This window comes from Bemisia tabaci, chromosome 4 (genome assembly GCF_918797505.1).
Source record: "Bemisia tabaci chromosome 4, PGI_BMITA_v3".
Taxonomy (NCBI): Eukaryota; Metazoa; Arthropoda; class Insecta; order Hemiptera; family Aleyrodidae; genus Bemisia; species Bemisia tabaci.
The window spans coordinates 3,176,382-3,197,996 of NC_092796.1; the positions used below are offsets into that span (position 1 = coordinate 3,176,382).

Genomic DNA, 21,615 nt, shown 5'->3' on the forward strand with positions numbered 1-21,615 from the left:
GGCATTAATTGCTTCGTTCTCGACTCCTCTCCACGCCGTAATCATGATGGTATTTTCTGTTAGGAATCTTTCTTCTTCTTTATATTTGACCAATTCTAATGTTGTCTCCCCCTTTTTCCCTTTTTAAACCCCCCCCCCCCCCAATTCTAAACACTCCCTCTCAAGTGTATATTCCTGTGCGGCAGATATGAAGGTGTTATTTGTGGGGAATTATTTTCTGTCTTTATGGTTGATAAACTTTGACCCCACCTATTTCCTCCTTCCCCCCTTTACCCCTGTTTCACCCCCCCCCCCATTTCCACCGTACCTTACTCGAAGTTGTCTGCTCCCTCTGCAGCAGAAATGAGGATGTTTCCGGTAACTATTACACTATCCGATAACTATTATACTCTCACAAAAAAAAGTATTCAAGCATGTAAAAAAGAGAAAAGAGGGGGGGGGCAGTGGAAAGAGGGAATAAGGTAGGAAATATGAACTAGTGAGGGGGGATGGGAAAGAGAAAAAAGGGTGGGGGGTGTCTCCCTTGTATTGAGTTTAAAAAAGTAAAAAATTCTTCGCTGGAAACATCCTCATTTCTGCTGCGGAGGGAGCAGACAACTTCGAGTAAGGTACGGTGGAAATTGGGGGGGGGGTGAAACAGGGGTAAAGGGGGGAAGGAGGAAATAGGTGGGGTCAAAGTTTATGAACCATAAAGACAGAAAAATAATTCCCCACAAATAACACCTTCATATCTGCCGCACAGGAATATACACTTGAGAGGGAGTGTTTAGAATTGGGGGGGGGGGGAGGTTAAAAAGGGAGAAAGGGGGAGACAACATTAGAATTGGTCAAATATAAAGAAGAAGAAAGATTCCTAACAGAAAATACCATCATGATTACGGCGTGGAGAGGAGTCGAGAACGAAGCAATTAATGCCAGTAAGACGTATACGAACGGTCATGATAATATGAATAAAGCTCCCCCCCCCCCCCCCCCGAAAAACCATTTGCGGGTTTGTAAAAGATGTGAAAAAATAATCCAGAAATAGCTTGACAAATCACCGCAAACCGCGCTTCAATATCTACATCCGGTACCTTGTAGCAGCCGAAGTTCGACTATAAAATACCTGCAAATATGAGTAAAAATCGGGACTTTGCCCCCCCATATCTCAAAAACGGTGCGTATACTCAATCTGAAATTTTATTATGTGTAAAGGGTCACCCTATAGATGAAAAAAAACCTCACACCGACCCCAATTTCGAGGGCCCAAAAACGGGCGAATTTGTGCATGGCTCTTTGTAGTTCGAAACCTCAAACCTATTTCAGAGCGCAAATAAAGGAGTTTTGACAAATTTTCCCAGACATTTTCGTCATTTTCCCTGACGTTTCCCGATTTTTCCTGACATACTAAAATTCCCTGACATTTCCCGGTATTCCCTGACTGTGGCAACCCTGGATTCCGCTCCTTCGAGTTTCAGGGTTACGTTTTCAATCCTTCCGATAATTAACGCACATTACGTAACAATAATTTACGCGATGTAATAATTAAATACGTTACTTTATTTTTGTAATATTCGCCTCAGATAAGCTTAGCCTAACATTATTGAAACCAAAACCATGTACAATTATTCAGGGGGTGTTGTACGGTCATGCGCAAGACGTCGAACTCGACTAAACTAATCAAATCCCGGACGAAAGCAGTGGCACGGCCTATCAAAACAACGCCTACTGGCATCAACACCGTCACCGCGCTGTATACGGCGCGAAAAATGCTGCGAGGAATCCAAAACACAACGATCAAAGTTCACGAACCTGGGAAAATGAGTCAGACGTAGACGAAATCACAATAATAGAATCCTGAAAAGGCAAGGAAAACCGTTGCGCGATCGTCCGAAAGCGGTTACGTCATGCACGCGTGAATGCAGCGTTACGTAAAGGCCTCTCGCACCCGATGCACAATGCACCTGCTCCTGGGAATTCGCGGCAAGTTCACTGACGCTCAACTTCACAACTTTCCGAAAGTTCAAACCGGGAAGAGTCGCGAATTTCGAGCGCGCGTCGTGTGCAGCGTCGCCGCCAGGGAACAGCGAGATAAGTACTGAGGCGTGGATTGGATATCACATAACACCGCGCACAGGACGGGCTAAAGGCTCCGTATGTTACGTAACGAGCGACGAATAAAAACTAGTTCCATGGGTGAATCATCGGGCATAACTGCACCTACCTCTGGTTTTGAATGGATTAACCTCTCTCAACGGTCAAGACATGGTACTGGACCTCTAGCCCCCCCCCCCCCCCCCCCCCCACTGCCGCGACTCGCGCCCTTGAAAGGAGGGCGCCTCTCTGGAAGTACCCCCCTGGAGGGGAGTCCACTCCGTCCTGGAGGACCCCCCCCCCCCCGAAAAAAGTTACGGGAGAACCGCCGAAAACGCGTGCTTACTCGAAATTCGATCGCGATCCGAGTTTTTATACGGTCCGAACTTGGCAGGTACGCACGGCGAACGTGTGAACCTACTTTACAAGAAAAGTTGAAAATAGTTTGAAATTTTCGGACACACTGGAAAGGATTCTCCACAAAATTATTCGAAATTTATCTTTCATTCTTTCAGAATTTCAAAAAAAGAGATGCTCCCGTTTCCCCCCAAAAATTCGTCCTTTATCGGACAATATTCGACAACGTTACAAAGATGACACGAGGTTTTCCCGCGGATCGTCGGAGCAGTGACGAAATTTAGACGAGCCGAAAGAGCGGTCGAAGGCTAGAGTACCTATATTGAGAGAGTATGGCCACTGGGTCCCATGGAGAGGCTTAGGACCCAAAAATGGCGGTGCTTTGTTTTGGTTTTTTGAGGATGGGAGGGGGGTCATTGCCAACTTTTGACGGTTATCACCAACCGCACTTGCTGCCAACCTTACTACATCCAAGATCATTTTTCTCAAAAATTGCACACGATTAGCCTTAAAAATATGTAAAAAAGTCGCAATAGTGCATTTGGGTAAAGTTCTCGTTACGATAAGCAAAGACAACTACATTTTGAATCATTTTGCATTACATTAACTTTATGGCGTCCGCCATTTTTGGGTCCTAAGGGCTCCATTCAGCCTAAGATGGCTGAGCCAATCAGAGGTGGTAACTCCAGTGGCCATACTCTCTCTTAATATAGGTACTCTATCGAAGGCTATCGGGCTGTGTGAAAATATTCAACGGAGCTGACCAAGATTGAGGGTTGTCTGTAGAACCGGCCTCTGCTACTTGACGCTGCTACGATCGTGCGATAGACCGTTTACGGGGTCTTCAGTAGTTTTCACTTCCAGGGCCGGATTAAGGGGGTGGCCACATGGGCCGCGGCCCATGGCGGCAAATCTAGGGGACGGCAAATTTTGCAATTTTTTTGAATGTAGGTATAAAAAAAAATCGGATTTAAAAAAAAAAATTACAAACGAGAAAAGGCTACAAAATCTCTCATTTCCTGAGAGTATAGTAATTTCTAATTTTGTCGTCTTCCAGTGATACAAGAGACAGCACCTTTAATTAGTCGAGTTAAGAGAGAAACCAAACACACAATTTGGCCTGGAACGGCGCGACTTAGGGAGAAATGATGACGAGGACTTGAGATGAAAAAGAGAAGCCCTCGGCGCGGCAGTCGGCATGCAACACATATTAGCGCCTACAAGACTACACGAATACTTCACGCATTGCATCAAACACAGTGCGGTTATTGTGGTCAGCGTGAAACGCATAGCGCCTACAAGACTGCATGAATACTTCACGCATTGCGCCAAACACAGTGCGGTCAGCGTGAAACGCATAGCGCCTACAAGACTGCGTGAATACTTCACGCATTGCGCCAAACACGGTGCGGTCGGCGCGGCGCGGCAGCGGAAGTTAAAATCATTAGACCAAATTTTGTGTTTGTTCTTTCATAATTTTTTCGTTCATTTCTTATGAACGGAAGGCCTTGTCCATTAGAGATAGGTACACGAAACTTGACTTTCGCGCAAAGTTCCGTGACCTTTTGCTGGTAGTGTTGATAGGGCTTTCCCAAAAAATGTGTTCAACACGAGTAAACGCGTCTTATGCACCCCTCCCCCGCTGGCACGTTCACTTGATGGTTTTTATTGATGTTTCAAAACGAATGAGAGGGGGCGGCAAGTAGGGAAATCCGGCCCTGATAGTTAAAAAGTAAAAAAATTGAAACATTTTTTCAGAAATGATGCACCCGATAGAGGTGCACGAATTATGACTGTTGCTCATGCCGTGCATTCACAGTCGCTCTCTCCGGCCGATTTGGCCGTTTTTAGCGCAAACACATTACGTACCTAAGGTGTGTGCCTAACAATAATTGGACGTATTTCTGCCCAGTGGAACTATGTGCATTAAGATATGAGCCTGAGACCCATTAGAATATATGCATAACAGGGCTCACGTCATAATGCACATACTTCCGTTTGGCGGAATACGTCCAATTGAATCGATGGATAGACGAGCTTTGAGATGAAGTGGATGCTGACGTGTGTCGTACGTCACTCTTAAGCCGATTGATGACGTCACGAACTGACACATCAACGGAACGACGGGGCGATGATACGTCATCTGAGGGGGCGGCCGAAGGGGGGGGGGGGGGGCGTGTCGACGCAACAGCTGATCGCGAGTACATTGATAATGGAACGCGCTGCGGAACAGAGCGGGGTAGTCGGCTTGGGGTCAAAAAAAAAACTGGGTACTGCTCTTCGTCCTAGATTCCTAAATCAGGAGGTCTAGTTTTTTCGATTTTGGAAAATCCTGTTTTTTCCTGATTTCTGACTGCTAAATCCCCATTTCATAATTTTTCCGAATCCTGATTTTTTGCGGAAAAATTAAAATTTCTGCACAAGCGTATGCGACAGCATAAAAAAATCCGATCGAATAACCGACTTTTCTTAAATCCTGATTTTACGACCGATTTTTCCTCAAATCCTGATTTTACGACCGATTTTTCCTCAAATCCTGATGAAATCGGGATTTAGTCCTGATTGACCTCAAATCCTGATGGAATCGGGAAAATTGGGATAATCCTGATGCTAGACACCCTGCAAATGGACCCAAGTGTAGATCGAAAACTTTTGAGGAGTCAAGGGTGATTTTACCCTTAGTTAAGGTCTATCTGTGGTATTCAGCGACTACATACGATTCCAACTGTTCTGGAAGGGGGAGGGGCTGCCCCCCCCCCCCCTCTGTTTAAACTTCTGTGAGTGGATGCAACTGTCCGGTTAAAATACTGTTTCCTTTCCGCCAAAGTCTCTAAAGGCCTGCTTAAGCCAATGGGGACTTTTAACTTCTCAAACTTTTGGAGGAAAAAATAAAAAAATTACGGAACTAATACTTGAAGTTTAACAAAAAAAAAATGTTAAATCATGTTGATTCATCACTAGAATTTCCGTAAAGACCGCATAAAAACGTAAGAGTGAGCCTTAAAACTAATTTGAGCATTGGCAGAGAGAAAGAAGAGGGGCTGCTCCTGCACCCCCAGTAAATTTCGAAAACTGCAATAGATGTATCGTTACATGAACAAAAGAACAGAGAAGACTGGTCTTAAAATTTAGTTAGGAGTGTTTTAAAGAAATGTCGGCTCACGTTAGAAAAAAATTAGGCGAAAAAAGTACCACGGGAAAGAGTAGATCGAAAATTATCAGAACAGAATCGAGCGCATTGCACGATTGCTAAAATTGTGCAAATACTTGGGTGAGGTAAGAAATTGCAATCGCGTAAGTAAGCAACAAAACTTCTAGAATCGTTTCCTCTCTTTATTGATGTTTTCCCTCGGTATAAAAATAAGACTAGGTTAAACTTTCAGACTTCCTCGCAAAATGAAAGTTCCACGATTTCAGCGTCATTGTGGCGTACATGTTTCCTTCCTGGTAAACTCGGTCAAATTAGCTTTGAACCTCCCTTCAAAAAATGACAACGATTCTCAAAGCAAGCGCCACAGAGCTGGCAACCTCCGCACTGAGGATTCAACCGTAAGTACTCGACTCAGATTAGCGTTGCCAAATGAACGTGCTTGCTTTCTGGATCGAAAAACTTGGACGCATCCTTCATATCTGCCACCCGCGCAAAGCTCGTTCCGCCTGCTGTGACTGCAATTGCAGCGCGGCAGCTTTCAAAGTTGTGAGTTGCTCTCATTACACAACGGGACGCAACTCATTGTCGCTTTTCGACCTCTGACGTGTGGGGGTGGCCACGGTGACGAACTGAATCAGAGTTCTGAACCACTGATTGTTTCTCTCTTGATATAAATAAGTAAATTTAGCCCGTAGAAATTCGACTTGACTTTTACAGAATCACGAGGAGAGGTTTATACGACGGGATTTTACATCTTTAACAATTTCGTAAAAAATTCCAACAGGTTTCAGGAAAAAATAGCGCATTATCAGAAAAATAAGACTTGCTCTCCGTTTTAGGTACATTTGCTAAAATGTTACATTAAATTCTGGTAATTATATGAGGATAGTGTTACGATACACATGATTCGCGAGGAGAAATTGTTTAGAGAGGCGCAAAAAACCAATGCCAAAAAAGGTGGGAAAAAAACCCTGCCTCATATTTTCCGGAAAATTTTAAAAGTTCCTATTTAAGGTAAAAATGTCTCTAAAACAAATAGAAAATCAACAGTCGCAAATTAATGGGTGTGTTCTACCCCTGCGAATGCGCGAGTCTATTTGAAACACCGTGACTGCGTATTTTAATCACTGACTTTAAAACAAAACAAAAATTGCATGAGTATTTTTTACAGAAATCAAACTGAAACTTGAGCATGGCATTGCTAAATAAAAAACTTGGATAAACGATGAAACATTGAAACATTGTGACAAGTTATTCTGAAAAAATTAGACAAAAAAAATTATATGAAATCTGCAACGTTGGAAATCCAGATGAGTGTTTTGTTCAAGACTTTGTTCTTCACCCACTAAAAATGTTCTCTAATTCAGTTTCTACAGCTCCTTACACAGATCCACGCGTTTCTTATTTATAAAAATAAGAAACACACGGTACGTAGAGGAGTGTTTCCTTGCGTCTTCAGTCTCAATTGCGTGTGATGTGCAATCTTCATTATCATCCCCTGAGACCAACCTACTATGTAGGTAAGAAGGGGGGGGGGGTGGATTCACTTGACATCGTATTTCCTTGATTCCATTAACTAATGGAGCGATTTCATAGGGCGATAATGAGCCTTTGTGCACTAGATCTTTTGAAAGCGCTTCAACAGAGAGTACGACCGTAATTCAGTCCTAAATAAGGTCAGCTAACTCCTAATTTCTTCTAACACCGAAAAAACTGCACAAAAAAATCAACGAATGATAATTTATTGAATTGGCGCGCTCTCAACACGGCTGCTACAAAATTTCTAAGGTGAAATGCCCTGACATTTCCCTGATTTCCCTGACAAGTAAATATATGCCAGATGATTAAAAATGCATAGTTTGAAATAGTTTTTAGGCAAAATTTGTTGTTCGAAGTGTCAAACCTATTCTAGATAGCGAATAAAGGTGAATTAACGATTTTCCCCTGACACTTGTGTCATTTTTCCCTGACATTTTAAAACTCCCTGACATTTCCCGATATTCCTTTATTGTGGCAACCCTGTTTTCAATATTTAAACGTACACTATGGTTTTCTAAACACGATGTACACGACGGAACGACGGGCTACACGTGTGGCTAAAAGTCAGTGGCGTGGCGTGCTTTGCGATAAATCGATTGTTATGCCATTTAAGTCTCAAGAATCGATTATCAAGGTGTTCGCTGCGAACACCCTGTTTATCGATCCTTTTCCATAGGTTTAAATGGCATAACAATCGATACATCGCAATTCACGCCACGCCACTGCTAAAAGTAGGAACAATTACTACGACTGAAATAATATTTAGGATGAAATTTCAGAAAAAACGTCCACCAAAAAAAATCCCCATTCAAATAAACACAACTGACAGCAGCAGGACAAGCACAAGACTCGCCCCTTTCTACCTCTGTTTTATGATTACAAATTTCACTACAACACTTAATCTTATCACAATCTAAAGCTCGCGAGTATACTTAAAACCGAAAATTCTGGAATAATTATTGGAGCGTGGTAGACTGCGATCTCGGAGTGTAAAGTGACCTGTTAAGAAAAAACAGATTGTGATCGCGAGTAACATTCGTGGCCATTTTGCGCGCGACTGTCACATCTTGCGTCACCAGGTTTCGATCGCTAAAATTTCGGAAATGGTAAATAGAACAAAAAAATGCTTCGTATTCTTTCCTACCGAGAATATTAAAATGACCTCGCTTATTTTTATGTGTGTCTATACTGACGTCAGGCGGTACAAATCCTTAATTTGCATTTACCTACCTCCTACACATTTGTTCTCGGCAGGAGCGGCCTTTCAAAAGCTATTTGTTTCTCTTCGTGCGCAAAAATAGCCTGCAGAGCAATGATATGCAATCCCGCGTGGCAGCCGTGTTCGAATAGTTATCGCTCGGTATCGGTGTCGAAATTCTTGAAATTATTCCCGGCTCAAACATGATGTTACTTTTCGTCGCAATAGGAAACATAAACCAGGGTGTTACAATTTTCAGAGGAGAAGAATTGCCGAACTTCTTCGGTCAACCATATTTCAAAGTGTTATAAAATACACATTTTCTGTTATTAATTTTAAAGTGGCTTTAAATTCTCAAAGTTTCCCCAAGTCGAAATCTTTATTTCGATTTTTGTAAATATTCGTGGAATGTGACCGTTTGCAGGGGAAACAACTTCAGCCCAAGGAAACACAATTATAAGTGGGATGATTTTTTTTTCGAGTTGGGGCGAAAAATTTGGATTTCGAGACTTTAACGCTAAATTCTCTCTGGTGTCAAAAAAACAGGTGGTGACCAGTTTCATTCCTTTCTATGCCAAGAGCAGATATAAGGAAGCATTATGATCCAGCAATTTGGTGCCTTGAACACGCAGATTAGAATTTTAGATATCTTTTTCTCGAGACCGCGCTTTTGGAATTGCAAACTTGAACGCAACATAACTTCGATTTGGATTTACATTTGGGGCGTTATTAAAAGTCCCATTAGGTTTGCAGAGCACTCCTCTATGCTCTGACATCAATTACTCACTTTTGAGTTTAAAGGGACTGAGGACGCTTTCCCCGATGACGGTCAGAAAAGAAGAAAAATATTGAGTAAGAAAGAGGCAAATTCCCAGTCTTTCTCGAAAAAATTGTCAGCAATTCTACGATAGGTACTTCCAAGACATATGATACTTCGAGCGATACTATTCCCCTGCCTTTTCCTATTCGACACCCAGTTTCTGCGGGATGAAATGCAAGACCAACATAGCAGAATTCCAAAAAAGGGCATGTCAGCGTAAAATGCAACGTTCTTTAACATTCTAAATCTGTATCCTGTGAGAAACAAGTCACTGGAAAAAAAGTAGCTCGGATCTAGATTCCAGACTCTTGAAAACAATGACAAGAAAAAATACTCTTGATTCAATCTTCTTTTTGCTTGAATCAAAAGGAAATCCGCTTGAGCTAAGAGACTTGGTTCTCGATTTAAGCAAAAATCCGATTGAATCAAGAGTATTTTTTCTTGTCGATGTTTTTAAGAGTCTGGACTCTAGATCCAAGCGACTTTTTTTTCCAGTATAGGCATCTACTCCGAAGAATCGCGATTGCGTCATTTATAAATGCTTGGGTAGTGCTTAGCAATGAAACAACGATACGTACGGAGGTTTTCCATTGGATGTTCGTTTTCCTTCGACATTGTAATCCTTTAAATCCACTAAGTTATGATTTTCACTTTCCGTCCGGGTAGAACCGTCTCACATCCTAACTCTCGTTTTTCAACGTGGTCGACTTGGCTGATGGCTCCCTCGCGATGAGAACTAAAAGGGTTCCGATAGTTTTTTCACGCCTTACGAATCCTTTATTTTCGCACTTGCACCGACAACGCCTCACAATTTTTACGACACACGGTTTCCGATTTTGTGGGTACCCGGATTATTGGAAAATCACGAGGCAATTTTTTGAAAAAAATTGCAAGAAAATTTACGACACTCGGGGTATTCGACGGGACGAAGACTGGAGTTGAGCGCAGGGGCTGGGTCTGGCGGAACTTACAAAAAGTCACAAATCAAACCGGCGAGATAAGATTAGCGCGTATGATGAAAGGTGAGGCGACGAGGTAAACTCACTTCAATTTGACGATCTTTTCGCGGGGCCGCGCGTTGTTGACTGGAGCTCGCGAGGTGAGTGCTGAGTACTGACGAGTGGTAATTATTATTACGGTTACGGAGTCCTCCCGCCGCCGTGCACGGGAAAAACGGCGTATGAATATTGTGACGTTGCTAAGTTTCCCTGGTAAAATAAATATGTTTCGGAGAAAAAGTAAGTGGCTTGTTCCCAGAAGTGGTACACTCAAGAGACGAGTACATAAATTAAAAAAAAAACAAAAAAACGGAAGAGACGAAATTTAGCGGAACTTAATTCGGCGATGGAATCTGTTTACGGCGCAAGTCATTGGATTTTCAAACGGAGCCCCGCGGCCAAAAATAGGAAACTTTTCGGTCCTTGAACAGTGCAATGTGAACATTATTAACCGGATAGTTGGGCAATTTTCGAAATTCGTTATTCCGCATTTATTTTCAATAAATAAATTATAATAATAACGGGGAAAAAATTAAAATAAGGATAAATTAAAAATTGGAAAAATATTTAAGAGCCCAAAAAAAACTTTAAAAATGCGTAGGAACCTAAAATAATTTTCTTGAAAGCAAAAGTTATTGAAATGATCATTTAGTCAAGATTGAATTGCGAAAAAAAAATTATCTGAGAAGTTCCAAATGAGATAGGTACTCTTTATTACCTTTTCTCAAAAACTGTAATTTATTTTTATTGGTTGAAATTCGGCAACGTCTAAATGCTCATACGGCGTTTTTCTTTAGCCCAGTAGTGCGGGTGAGTCCAGTGCAGTGAGTCGCGTTAATACTTGGTCGAGTCCGGGCCATGCAACGCGCGCCGGAATAAATTACCTTCGATTCTTACTATTGTCTCTCCAATCGCAATTTTCTGGGGGACACGCGGTAAACGAACGCGGAGTTGCGATAATGCCTGGGAAACGATAATTTTTCGAGTTACTCGATAATTGAGACAGTCTTTGCGGAGGCGACGGGTACCATGGTTGCCACTGAGTTTAAAAAATAGAATATATTCCCGTGATTTCCCTGAAAAATGGTCAAAATTCCCTGACATTTGAAGTTGGGTGGAATGGTTAAAAAATTAAAATCTCTACTTCCTCAGCCGGACACGGTATATTTGTTGTTTGGAACGTCGAACTAATTCTAGGTATAGGGTGGGGGCCGCAGTCTACATTTTAGGGGGGGGGGGGGGGGGAGGCAACGTTACAATTGAACAATCGAGGCATTTTCCGGCAAGTTGACCATGTGAAGATAAAAATCAGTCATATATCACATCGGCACAGTGGGCGACGCTGGAATTAAGTTCAGAAGTAAGAGAAACAAGCATAGCGCCTTCAGTTATTGTCGTATGCGACGAACGTAACGCTTGGATGCAACTATTCGAGCTCCGTGGATGTCCGCGTTGCATACCCACGAGATTGAAGGCGTTTTGACTCTCCAGACACTCGCCGCTCCATTCGCGGCGCAGCGGTGGGACATTTCTTTAGTTGACGTTGACACGCAACAATCAACCCTGCACGTTTTGGACAAACACCACACAGTGGCGTTCCCGTAAGAAATTGAATTACTTGAATCAGTTTTGCAACCTTGGAATGGAGATATGTTGTTTCAGGGAAGAAACGATGAATTGTGACCGCCCATGGAAAAGGAACCTAAGTGCACGGTATGAAAGATTTCAGATGGGGCGATTTTTCTCGAGCCTCGTTTGTCATTCGGACTGATCCAGGATTTCTCCCAAATTTTTCCTTGTTTCCAGAATGGCTGCCTGATTCACTATAGTTAGCGCGGGGTTCTTTAAATGATGGGGGTAAATTCCCCTCGATAAGGTTTCTCGAGCACCTCTGCGATAACTAATTAAGCCAGGCCATGTTTGGAAAAGGCCTTATCTAAGAATCTCCGCGATGACACGGTGACAGAATAATTATCAGTCTATAGCTCTCTATCGATCGGGGCTTGTTAAAAATGCAGCCCGGCAAGTTGATCATAGCGACGGTGAAACTACCAAACCACGTATCTCGGTTTGCGACGTCGCAGACTTCCTGTCATAATTTATTTTTTAAATGAGAAACTACTTAACGTCCAGTCTTGAAAAATTTCTGTGATTTTTTCCTCTTCGTGCGGAGAAAGTTCTGTGAAAATTTCAAGGAATGATATTGATTTGGTCTACTTCCAAAAAATAAAATGTGAGCGTAGATTTTTAAACACCGCAAACGAGATACGTGGTTTGGTAGTTTCACCATCGATAGGCTTTTTCGGCTCAACGTGATAGCGTCACCGGATAGCCAACCCCAATCGATATTACTTTCCGCGTTGCTTTTCTTCATACGTGACCGATATGTGACTTACATCGTTGGGAGAGGAAAATAGGTTGTACTGATCAACGTGTCGGTATCGTTGGACCCCGAGAAGAGCGGAGTCTCACGTTATATGTGCTTTGAAGAATAAGTTTCTGGCAGTACCTTTATAATAGTAAGAATTTGGAGTCCCGGTACAGTTATTACAGTGAGGCGCGAGGTGTGTTTGGAAAGACATCATTTTAAAGAAAACGAAAGAAAGGGCAGGATTGACAGGACTTCGGATCATAAAACTATCTTCTGATTCGAAACTGCATAGTTGAGAGCATTTGGCTTGTTCACTTGGGTAAAGGGATGGGTGTCAAATTCTTGAATTTTTAAGTTCTTTAATTTTGTTTCCGGAAATTTTCTAAATGCGAATCAAAGTTTTTGGCAGCCATTAGATTAGATTGGTCAAAGGTCTATTTAACCTTCGTAAAATGTCGTGCAACTCGTTACTCCAGTTTGAACGACCTTATAAAATCATTCTGCAGGTTTCCTTGGGATGAACCAGATTTTTTTCTGAGGTTAAGACCGAAAAAAAAATAATAATATTGCCGGATCAAGTGGACAACAAAAAAGAAGAGTAAGAGCTCTAAGCGAAAAAAAAAGCACACCTTCCCGGTTTTAAACACCTATGCCTTGCTTTAATCGGCTGTTTCTCGTTCCCTCAAGAATTCTGGCAAATCCCAGTTCTTCCAGGTCCCGGACAACATGGTTGAACGTGATTCTGGTACCTACTAGGTCCGCACGATATTCCTCTGTCCGTAAAATATATCCCTGCGTAAGATCTAGTTTGGATATTTTACCGTGAATATTTCATTCTCTATGCATCCATCGAAGAAGATTAATTACATATGTAAACGTGCCTGATTTTCTTACAAAGCTTTAAAATGGAGTCACGCGTCATTTCGAAAATTCGCGACTGGGCGTTCCCTCGAGTAGCTTGATTCCGAGCGATAACTATTCGAACACAGGCGCAATGCGCGGTTGCATAGCATCGTTTTGAAGGCGATTCATGACGATGCGACTTGGAAAAATTGCTAACGAGTCATAGGATGGGCGGTGAGCGATTATATCAAAATGCTGCTAAGTTACGACGGGCAACTATTGCTTCCTTCGTTGTCGAGTGCACGTTTCGCACATGAATTTATAGGGAATTTTTGCCAGACGATATAGAAACACCAAAAGTTCAAGCAAAATATTTGCAACCGCTCCTCAGCGAAAAAATAAACAACTGTGGATGCTGATTTTGCGGCGAGACAACGCAATTACGCCCCCAGAGCTCTGATGACTTCTACTCAGCGTTTTCGGTTAGTGCATCTTGCTCTTTTGATGAAATGAGTAAGTTTTGATCAGTTTTCCGTGCTGCCAAGCATTAATAAGACACGAAGCCAATAAATCATCAGAAAAAGAAGAAGAAGAAATAAAAAACAGAGTTAATAAGCGAGCAACGAGCATTACTTCCTTAGGGTAATATTTTCATGTTCAACAAGAATATAGATAAATAAGTATTGATGAGGTGACTTAAGAGGAATCTTAAAAATAATTTTATTTTGAAAGAAAGGAGAGTTCGGTGTGTGGGTGCGGAGAAATGAATTAGATCTTTCATTTGAATGATGCTGAAAACTCTATGTGCGTGTTTATATCGGGTTCTCAAAATATTACAGAAGGATAAGAAAAAACGCACCTTTCAACATGTTTCAAAAGTTTCTGAAAAATATGCATAAACTTCCAGTAGGTTTAAGACAAAGCGATTTGTGGTTGTGCCAAAACCATGCAAACTCGAAGGCGGGAACAGGGAATCGAATTTATTCGACACGCGAAATATATTACTGATAAAAATAAATACTTGCATGATAACAAAGTAAGTGCATCACATCTCTACTAGTATACTAGCACTAATACTTAAACAAATCACCCCCCCCCCCCAAAAAAAAAAAAATTCTTTGGGTGAAGTCTTAACACGTGAAACAAAAACCGCTAAAATAAACGAATTGGGAAGCGCTAAAAGGACTTCCCCTTTTATTTACAGAATTTTCATGCGCAGGTATTTTTTGAGCTACCTCGCCTTTTTCCGAGTTTTTTCAAAAATGTATTTAGCTCAACCCTTGTATGTTACTTCCGCACAGGTATCAAACTTTACAGAAAAAGTATACGCACATGTTTGGTTTTGTATATAGCATCTTTTTTCTGCGGTTTATATCTATACCAACGCAGTGGAAAACTTAAAATAATTTTGATGCGATTCATCTTTCAAACCTCTATCCTTCCCATTAATTTTACACACATTTTACGTGAGAAATCCTACTATGAAGAAATTAATTCGTACATTTCGACAGGTTTTTCCCCCAAGTCCAAACTCATCCGTTACTTGAGATAAAGGAACGCTACACGACATTTTTGGACAGATCCCTTCAAAGATCTCGCAGGTCCCATGGAGTACACCTCATTTGAATCTGAGTAACTTCCGGGTAACGTAACCTTTCTTTCGCGGGAAACGCGCCACGAAATGGGAGGGAGATTTTTAGCGGACACTATACTTGTGAAGCACTGGCCGACTGGATGACTTGAGCAAAGGCACGGCAAAAGCTGAGCGTGCGGGACCGCCTCAAACCTGAAGAAAGCAATATTGCGGCAGTGGCGTGGCGTGAATGATCGATTATCGATATTTCCTCGTTTGAAGCTGTGGTAAAGAATCGATTATTAAGGTGTTCGCTGCGAACACCCTGTTAATCGATCCTTTTACATAGGATTAAATGGCAGATCAATCGATGTATCGCAAAGCACGCCACGCCACTGAATTGCGGCGGGAAATTGATAAGTACACAGCGCAAGTTCGAGGGGAAAATTGAAGCGTAAAGAGAATGAGGGATCGTGACGGTGGCGGGAGGGCGGGTTCCCTGTCGATACACGTCGATAAACGAATTAAAAGAGCAACATACTGGACAAAGCCAAAGGACAAGCGGGCTTTTAGGGACCGTTCGAGTTTTACGTAAACGCACTTGGGGGGGGGGGGGGGGTGTCAGCGTTCCGATGCGTTACAAGGGGGGAGGGGCGGTCCAGCGTTACCTGCAGGATGTCTACTAAAACAGGCTGGCTTAAAATCAGTAATTTTACAGTACTTTTTCAGTGCATTCCCTAGATTTTCAGTACCTCCTCAACAGTAAAAATTCAGTACTTCTTCAGTACCTTCAATTGACAAAATTCGAAAAATTTTAAAATTTGAATTTCTCGCTCAAATTGCGATAAAAATCACGACGAATTAAAAATAAGTTCCGGACCTTCTTGCGGAATTTCCGCGCTTTTTCAGTACTTTCGGGCCGCCCTTAAGAAATCCGTACTATTTCCGGACTCTCCGAAATTCCGGACTTGTAGACGTCCTGTTTACGTAACAATTCCGAGCGGGGGGAGGGAGGATTTTGAAAAAAACCGTGCAAAAAATTGAAAATTCCGCCCTAGTCTAATCATGTATTATCACACCTTTGTTGATCTCTTCCCGCCGTATTTCAGAATAATATCTCCCAAAAAACCCCGAATTTTTTTCGAGGATGTTCAATAACTGCATTAATATGTTTGTCAAGGTACTTACTCTGATCAGGGCCGGATTTACCTACTTGCCGCCCAGGGGCCGCCCCCTTCTCATTCGTTTTGAAACATCAATAAAAATCATCAAGTGAACGTGCCGGAGGGGAAGGGGTGCATAAGACGCGTTTACCTACTCGTGTTGGATACATTTTTTGCGAAAGCCCTGTCAACACTACTAGCAAAGTTTCACGGAACTTGCGAAAATTAAGTTCCGTAAACTTATCTCTGTGTGGACAAGGTCCTCCTTATAGAAGAAATGAACCAAAAAATTATGAAAGAACAAACATAAATGTGGTTTAATAATTTTAACTTCCGCCGCTGCGCCGCGCCGCGCTGATCGCACTGTGTTTGGCCTAATGCGTGAAGTATTCCTGCAGTCTTGTAGGCGCTATGCGTTTCACGCCAACCGCTCCTGACCGCACTGTGTTCGGCGCAATGGGTGAAGTATTCATGCAGTCTTGTAGGCGCTAATATGAGTTACATGCCGACCGCCGCGCCACACCGAGGGCACGTCCTTTTCATCTCAAGTCCTCGTCATCACTCCTCTTTGCGCTGAGCTCTAGGCCAAATTACGTGTTTCGTTCCCTCTCTTAACTCGGCTAATTAAAGATGCTGTCTCTTGTATCACCGAAAAACGACAAAATTAAAAATTACTATACTTTCAGGAAAGAGATTTTGTCCCCTTTTTTCATTGATAATTTTTTTTCTGAATCCGATCTTTTTAACACCTACATTTAAAAAAATTGCAAAATTTGCCGCCATGGGCCGCGGCCCACGTGGCCACCCCCTTAATCCGGCCCTGTATCTGATTCAAGTTTGATAGATAGAATTTTAAAGGCGTGAAAAATGATTTTAACTGAAGAGGGTGAGGATACAGGTGACTAAGAAGGCAGAGAGCATGCAGCATGCAAAAAACCTTGCAACCCTATACAGCTCAAACCAACTCCATACTAATAAAGCACCTCCTCTTGCCGAAGTAAGAGAATGAAGCAGAGGGAGCGGACAATCTTTCAGGTTTAAGTCCAGTTTCATAAACATCCACATACTAAGCGTAACCGGGATGGTAACGAAGATAGTTCTTTTTCCATACTTAATCATGAGCCTCAGTGTACTATCCGTTCCACTTTTTCGCCAAGGAATACCGATTCCTACATTTTTTCTCAGTTATCGAATTTCATGAATAATTTATATATTCACGCTAGATAATTATACCCTCATCTGATAAGCTAGAAAACTGAAAGGGGCTCTGATGCACACACAGAAAAATGAGTGCATACAAGTGCATGTGGATTTGCTGGAAGATGGTAGGATTTAATGTTTTGAGTTGATTAATTGCTTTTTCTAACCCTATGCCTGGCTGGATTCGCCTAGTGAATTGCTGAGCAAATTATAGTAAGACTAGTTTGATCAGACACATGTAGGTGGGGTCACAAAACGAGCTGAAATGCAGGATCCAATTTAAGACCACCAGCTTGCTTGGCGAAGAGCAAAAAAAACCTTGCTTCATTAATTTCGAGCATTACTTACGGGTAATGGTTCAATAATTGTATAAGAATGGAATGAAGTCTTCGCCCAAAATCATTTATTACATACTAGCGTTCTGCAGGGAAAAGAAGGTTGCAAAAGGGATGTCATTGCTCAGTCTTAAACTGATTCAACTAGGTATGGAATTTAAAAGAGAGAAAAAGCTAATTACACAGGCGTGCAAACACATGTACAACAAAAAATGTAAATAAAGACCTGGATTTCCTCGGAATTTGTCGTCCGGATTCCACATTTGCAAAAAACCTCGTCAAACAGTCGGAATGCTTAGAAAAACAAACAACAAGAGTTTATTTTAACATGCGTGTGTTTGATAATTGAATTAGAAGTGCCACTAAGAATTAGAAATAAGATCCTTTCATGTTTCATCTTGACAGATCATTGAAGTATGAGGTAAACACTTCAAACAAATCAACAATGACTTGAATGATAATTCTGCCCCAGATGAGGAGATTTTTAATAGAAGTTACACTTGGAAGCTCTGCATCCTGACTAAAAACAAGAAATTTACAGGGTATTTATTCATAAATCGAGTTTCATATGGAAAAAATATCTTGATGTGAGTTTTCTAATTGTGATTGAATTTATAATCTTCCCCTGAAAAACTTTTCTTAATGATTTATTCAGACGATTTCTTATTAACGTCTTGATAAAAAATATTAATTTTTCATTGCAGCTCCTCACTAATTTACTAAGTTTCAGAAAAAAGTGACATTATAAAATCTTCAAAGTTTGGGGTGCTTTAGCATGGATGGGCTAGCCCTATTTTCAAAATTCAAAATTTGTTACGAATTCTCCTGTGAGAGACCTCACCTTAACTTCAACAGCTTCAACGGCTTTCAACGCTCCCTGAGGTTTAGGTATGAAAGGCACTTTTCACAACAGCCACTCCACTCTCTCTTAATCCTGCTGCTGTATGTTTAAATTATCAGCTAACAACTTCATGAGCCTTACTGTCTTTAATTGAAGCATTAATCAGGGTGTCTACCAGTTATATGAAAAACCAAAATTGGGGACTCTTAGGGGAGTTTTTTCAAGAAAATCCGGGACTTTTTTCCCCGAAATAGTAAGAGAAAGGGACCTAGTTAGAGCGTTAAAAGGCGTATTTTATACGACTAATTTTACAAGTCATGTTGAACCGATGAAAACATACGAAAAATCAAGCAACACTTCAGTTTTTTTATTCTTGGTTATATCGCGCCGCAGCGGCTGAAAATGCCAGTGTTTAGGATGATTTTTGTCATTTTTGGGGGACCTGAACAAGAAAATTGGGGACTTTCGCGAATATCGGGGGCACCCCCCGGGGGGACATTGGGGACCAGTAGACACCCTGTTATATAAGGTTGAATTTTGTAAAGCCCCAGCCCCACTCACACCTTGAAAGGAGGTGTTTAGAAGAGATGTTATGTTCTTACAGAACATGCATCATTAATGTTGTATTAAGCACTCTGTTAGAGGCATTCGGGGTCCCAAAATATGAGCAAGTGCACAGCAGATGTAAGCCCACACGTGTAGAGTAATAACAACACACATGTAAATAGAACAAATTTTCACACACAGATAATTGCAAATGGTTCACAATAAGCCATAAAAAAGTCTCTTCAGCGCCTGAGGTATGATAATTGTGTCACATTAATTTCTCTGAACAGTTGGCCTCATTCCTTACAAAGATGGCGAATTATCACAAAACACACATCTTTAATTTCCAACATTGCACACAGGTCATATTTTAATCTTAAAATGATGGACCTATCAGAGGCGGCAAACAAATAAAATATTTGTTTGGAAAACCGAACCAATTTGGGAGTCTTCTAAAGAATCTTGATAAGAAGGAGAGCTTATCTGACTCTGATAACCTCATGATGGACTCCCATTATTTAACCAGTCAAAGTGACTTTTCAGCCTACAAAAAATATTCTCAAAAAATTAAAAACAATGGCACAAGTTCTTTTCATCTACAAAGATACTGTCCTTAGAAAATTATAATGGCTGCAGTTGACTTACATTAGTATAATCGAAGAAAGCGCAGCAATGGCACTGTCAGACAGAGCCATGTACCCACTTCAGTAAGGTATCAATATTAGTGAAAAATATTGGTAATTTCTGCAGTTGGGTTTGAAGTGTCATGGGTGAGAGTTTCTTGTCTCAAAAGTTAATTAATGACAATACTGTGCTGTCTTGAAAGTTGCTAGGGTTCAGTCTCTAAAGGGCTTTTTTTTTATGCGGATCCGCGGTGGATCGCCATGAATATCGGTATTTTTTAATTCCATTCCTCAGCCGTGATCCAAGCGTTCCAGGTGGATCAGGGTGGAATGCTGGATCACTCTTCCAAGGTGGGGCGAGCTCACGATCCACTGTGATCCTAACCTAATGCGAGGAAGTTGCCGTCCCCTCTGCTAACAGATCAAACCAAATTCCAAGTTTGGATTTTTTTATCACTTGGAATACTTTCGATCGGTCCGGATCGCTCAGGATTTCGATCCAGTGCGTTCCACTGCAATCCACCCTGATCCGCGATAAAAAAAAAAGCTCTCAGATAATATAAGGATGTTGCAACGATTGTTGTCAACAATTGTTTGGAGGCACAGTATAGATGCGTTCTCTGGAAGCATCAGAAGAAATACGTTGCTGATTTTTCATGAATTGCCCGATGACCAACTTTCGTCATGTGACTGTCATGGCAGCTCAGGTTTTGTTTTTGTTTACTTCAGGAGCGTGTTATGGTTTACATCATTTTAGGTATTGTTCTCGGAGATAATCAACCCTGAGGGTTACTAGGTCAAATTTAAAAAGAATCTACATTTTATTTAAATTAAAAGGCGAGTTACAAGACACGATAAATGATGGCGGGATTGCGAATACTTAAGACATTGAGGTTATCTCAACGCTCTGCGGCCTTGCCCATCACCTTTGAAAGGTGCTGGGCAATTGCGTTGGCCGATGGCCCGCCATGACAGTCATTGGGCAATTAGCGAGAAGTCAGCAAGTCTTCAAGAACGATCGTCAAACTCTCAACGGTACCCATCGGGTAAGCAACAGTTGACCTGATGCCTCCAGAGAACGCATCTTATTACTGACTTTTGTAAATATTATTTCAACAATTGATAACATCAGTTCTTTTCTCGTTGCCACACACAAGGAAAATTTTCATCATTGAGTGAGGTTACTTTGCTCTAAGGAGTGTGGTAGTTACTTTAGAAAGGAAGGTATGTTCCTACTTACAGGAAATTAAATCTAAGTACTTAATTAGCTTTAAAAGATACAGTCAGTCAAGGTAGTTAGTGACCTTTACACCCTTCATCGGCAGAAGGTACAGATAAATGCGCGAAGTAGAGCATACATCTCCAAGTACCAGAACGATTAGTAGATCAAAATACAAAGTGAGTGAATCGACAGAATTCCGAAGTCCAAAAAGAATTGAACGTAACCTTGAGGGTGCATGATCTTCAAGATGATTTAGTGCCGAATTTTTATCAGCAAAGGGGGAAGATGCAGCTTGAGATATAAAATGATGGCAATGATGAGAAAATATCGATTTCTGGAGAAAATTAAAATTGGTAGAGGAGAAAGCAGGGAAACCTGCCGAGATGCCGTAGGACCGAATAACGTGCGCCGAGACTCGATGATAACGGAGGACAAAATTAGAAAGAGCATGTACCGTTTCAAGTCCTTACCTTTCAGAAAATGAAGCTATTACAGGAAATCTTCCGAGCGACAAGAATACACTCTAGAAACAGTAAAAAGCTGAAATAACTTCGAAATCTCACACAATTCAATATTACGCAACGTTAACTTGGCAAGATGACGGTTCTTCTAGAAGTTATCAATAATGGCGCTTGTTTACTTCCTCAACAGATTATAAAGTTATACAGATGAGACTTCTCCATACGCCAGCAAAAAGAAATTTAGACCCAAAAGATCCACCAAAAGCGCCACCGTCAACGTCATTGTAATAGAAGAAATATA

The 21,615-nt window shown here is 41.5% G+C and overlaps 1 protein-coding gene across 2 annotated transcripts in view; it reads right to left on the reverse strand.

Annotated features, from left to right (window-relative positions):
• Positions 1 to 21,498, reverse strand: part of Lfg (Glutamate NMDA receptor-associated protein 1 lifeguard) — a 33,215-nt gene extending 11,717 nt beyond the window's left edge. Inside the window, exons 1-2 of one of the 2 annotated variants that reach the window (XM_019042583.2) lie at positions 21,324 to 21,498; positions 17,848 to 17,915 (exon numbers count right to left, since the gene is read on the reverse strand). In XM_019042583.2, the coding sequence (XP_018898128.2) occupies positions 17,848 to 17,884 (37 nt within the window). In that variant the 5' untranslated portion in view covers positions 17,885 to 17,915; positions 21,324 to 21,498. Of the gene's footprint in view, positions 1 to 9,716; positions 10,212 to 17,847; positions 17,916 to 21,323 lie in introns of those variants that run through there. The other variant, XM_019042585.2, reaches the window with a different exon arrangement.
• Between the last annotated feature and the right edge of the window lie 117 nt (positions 21,499 to 21,615).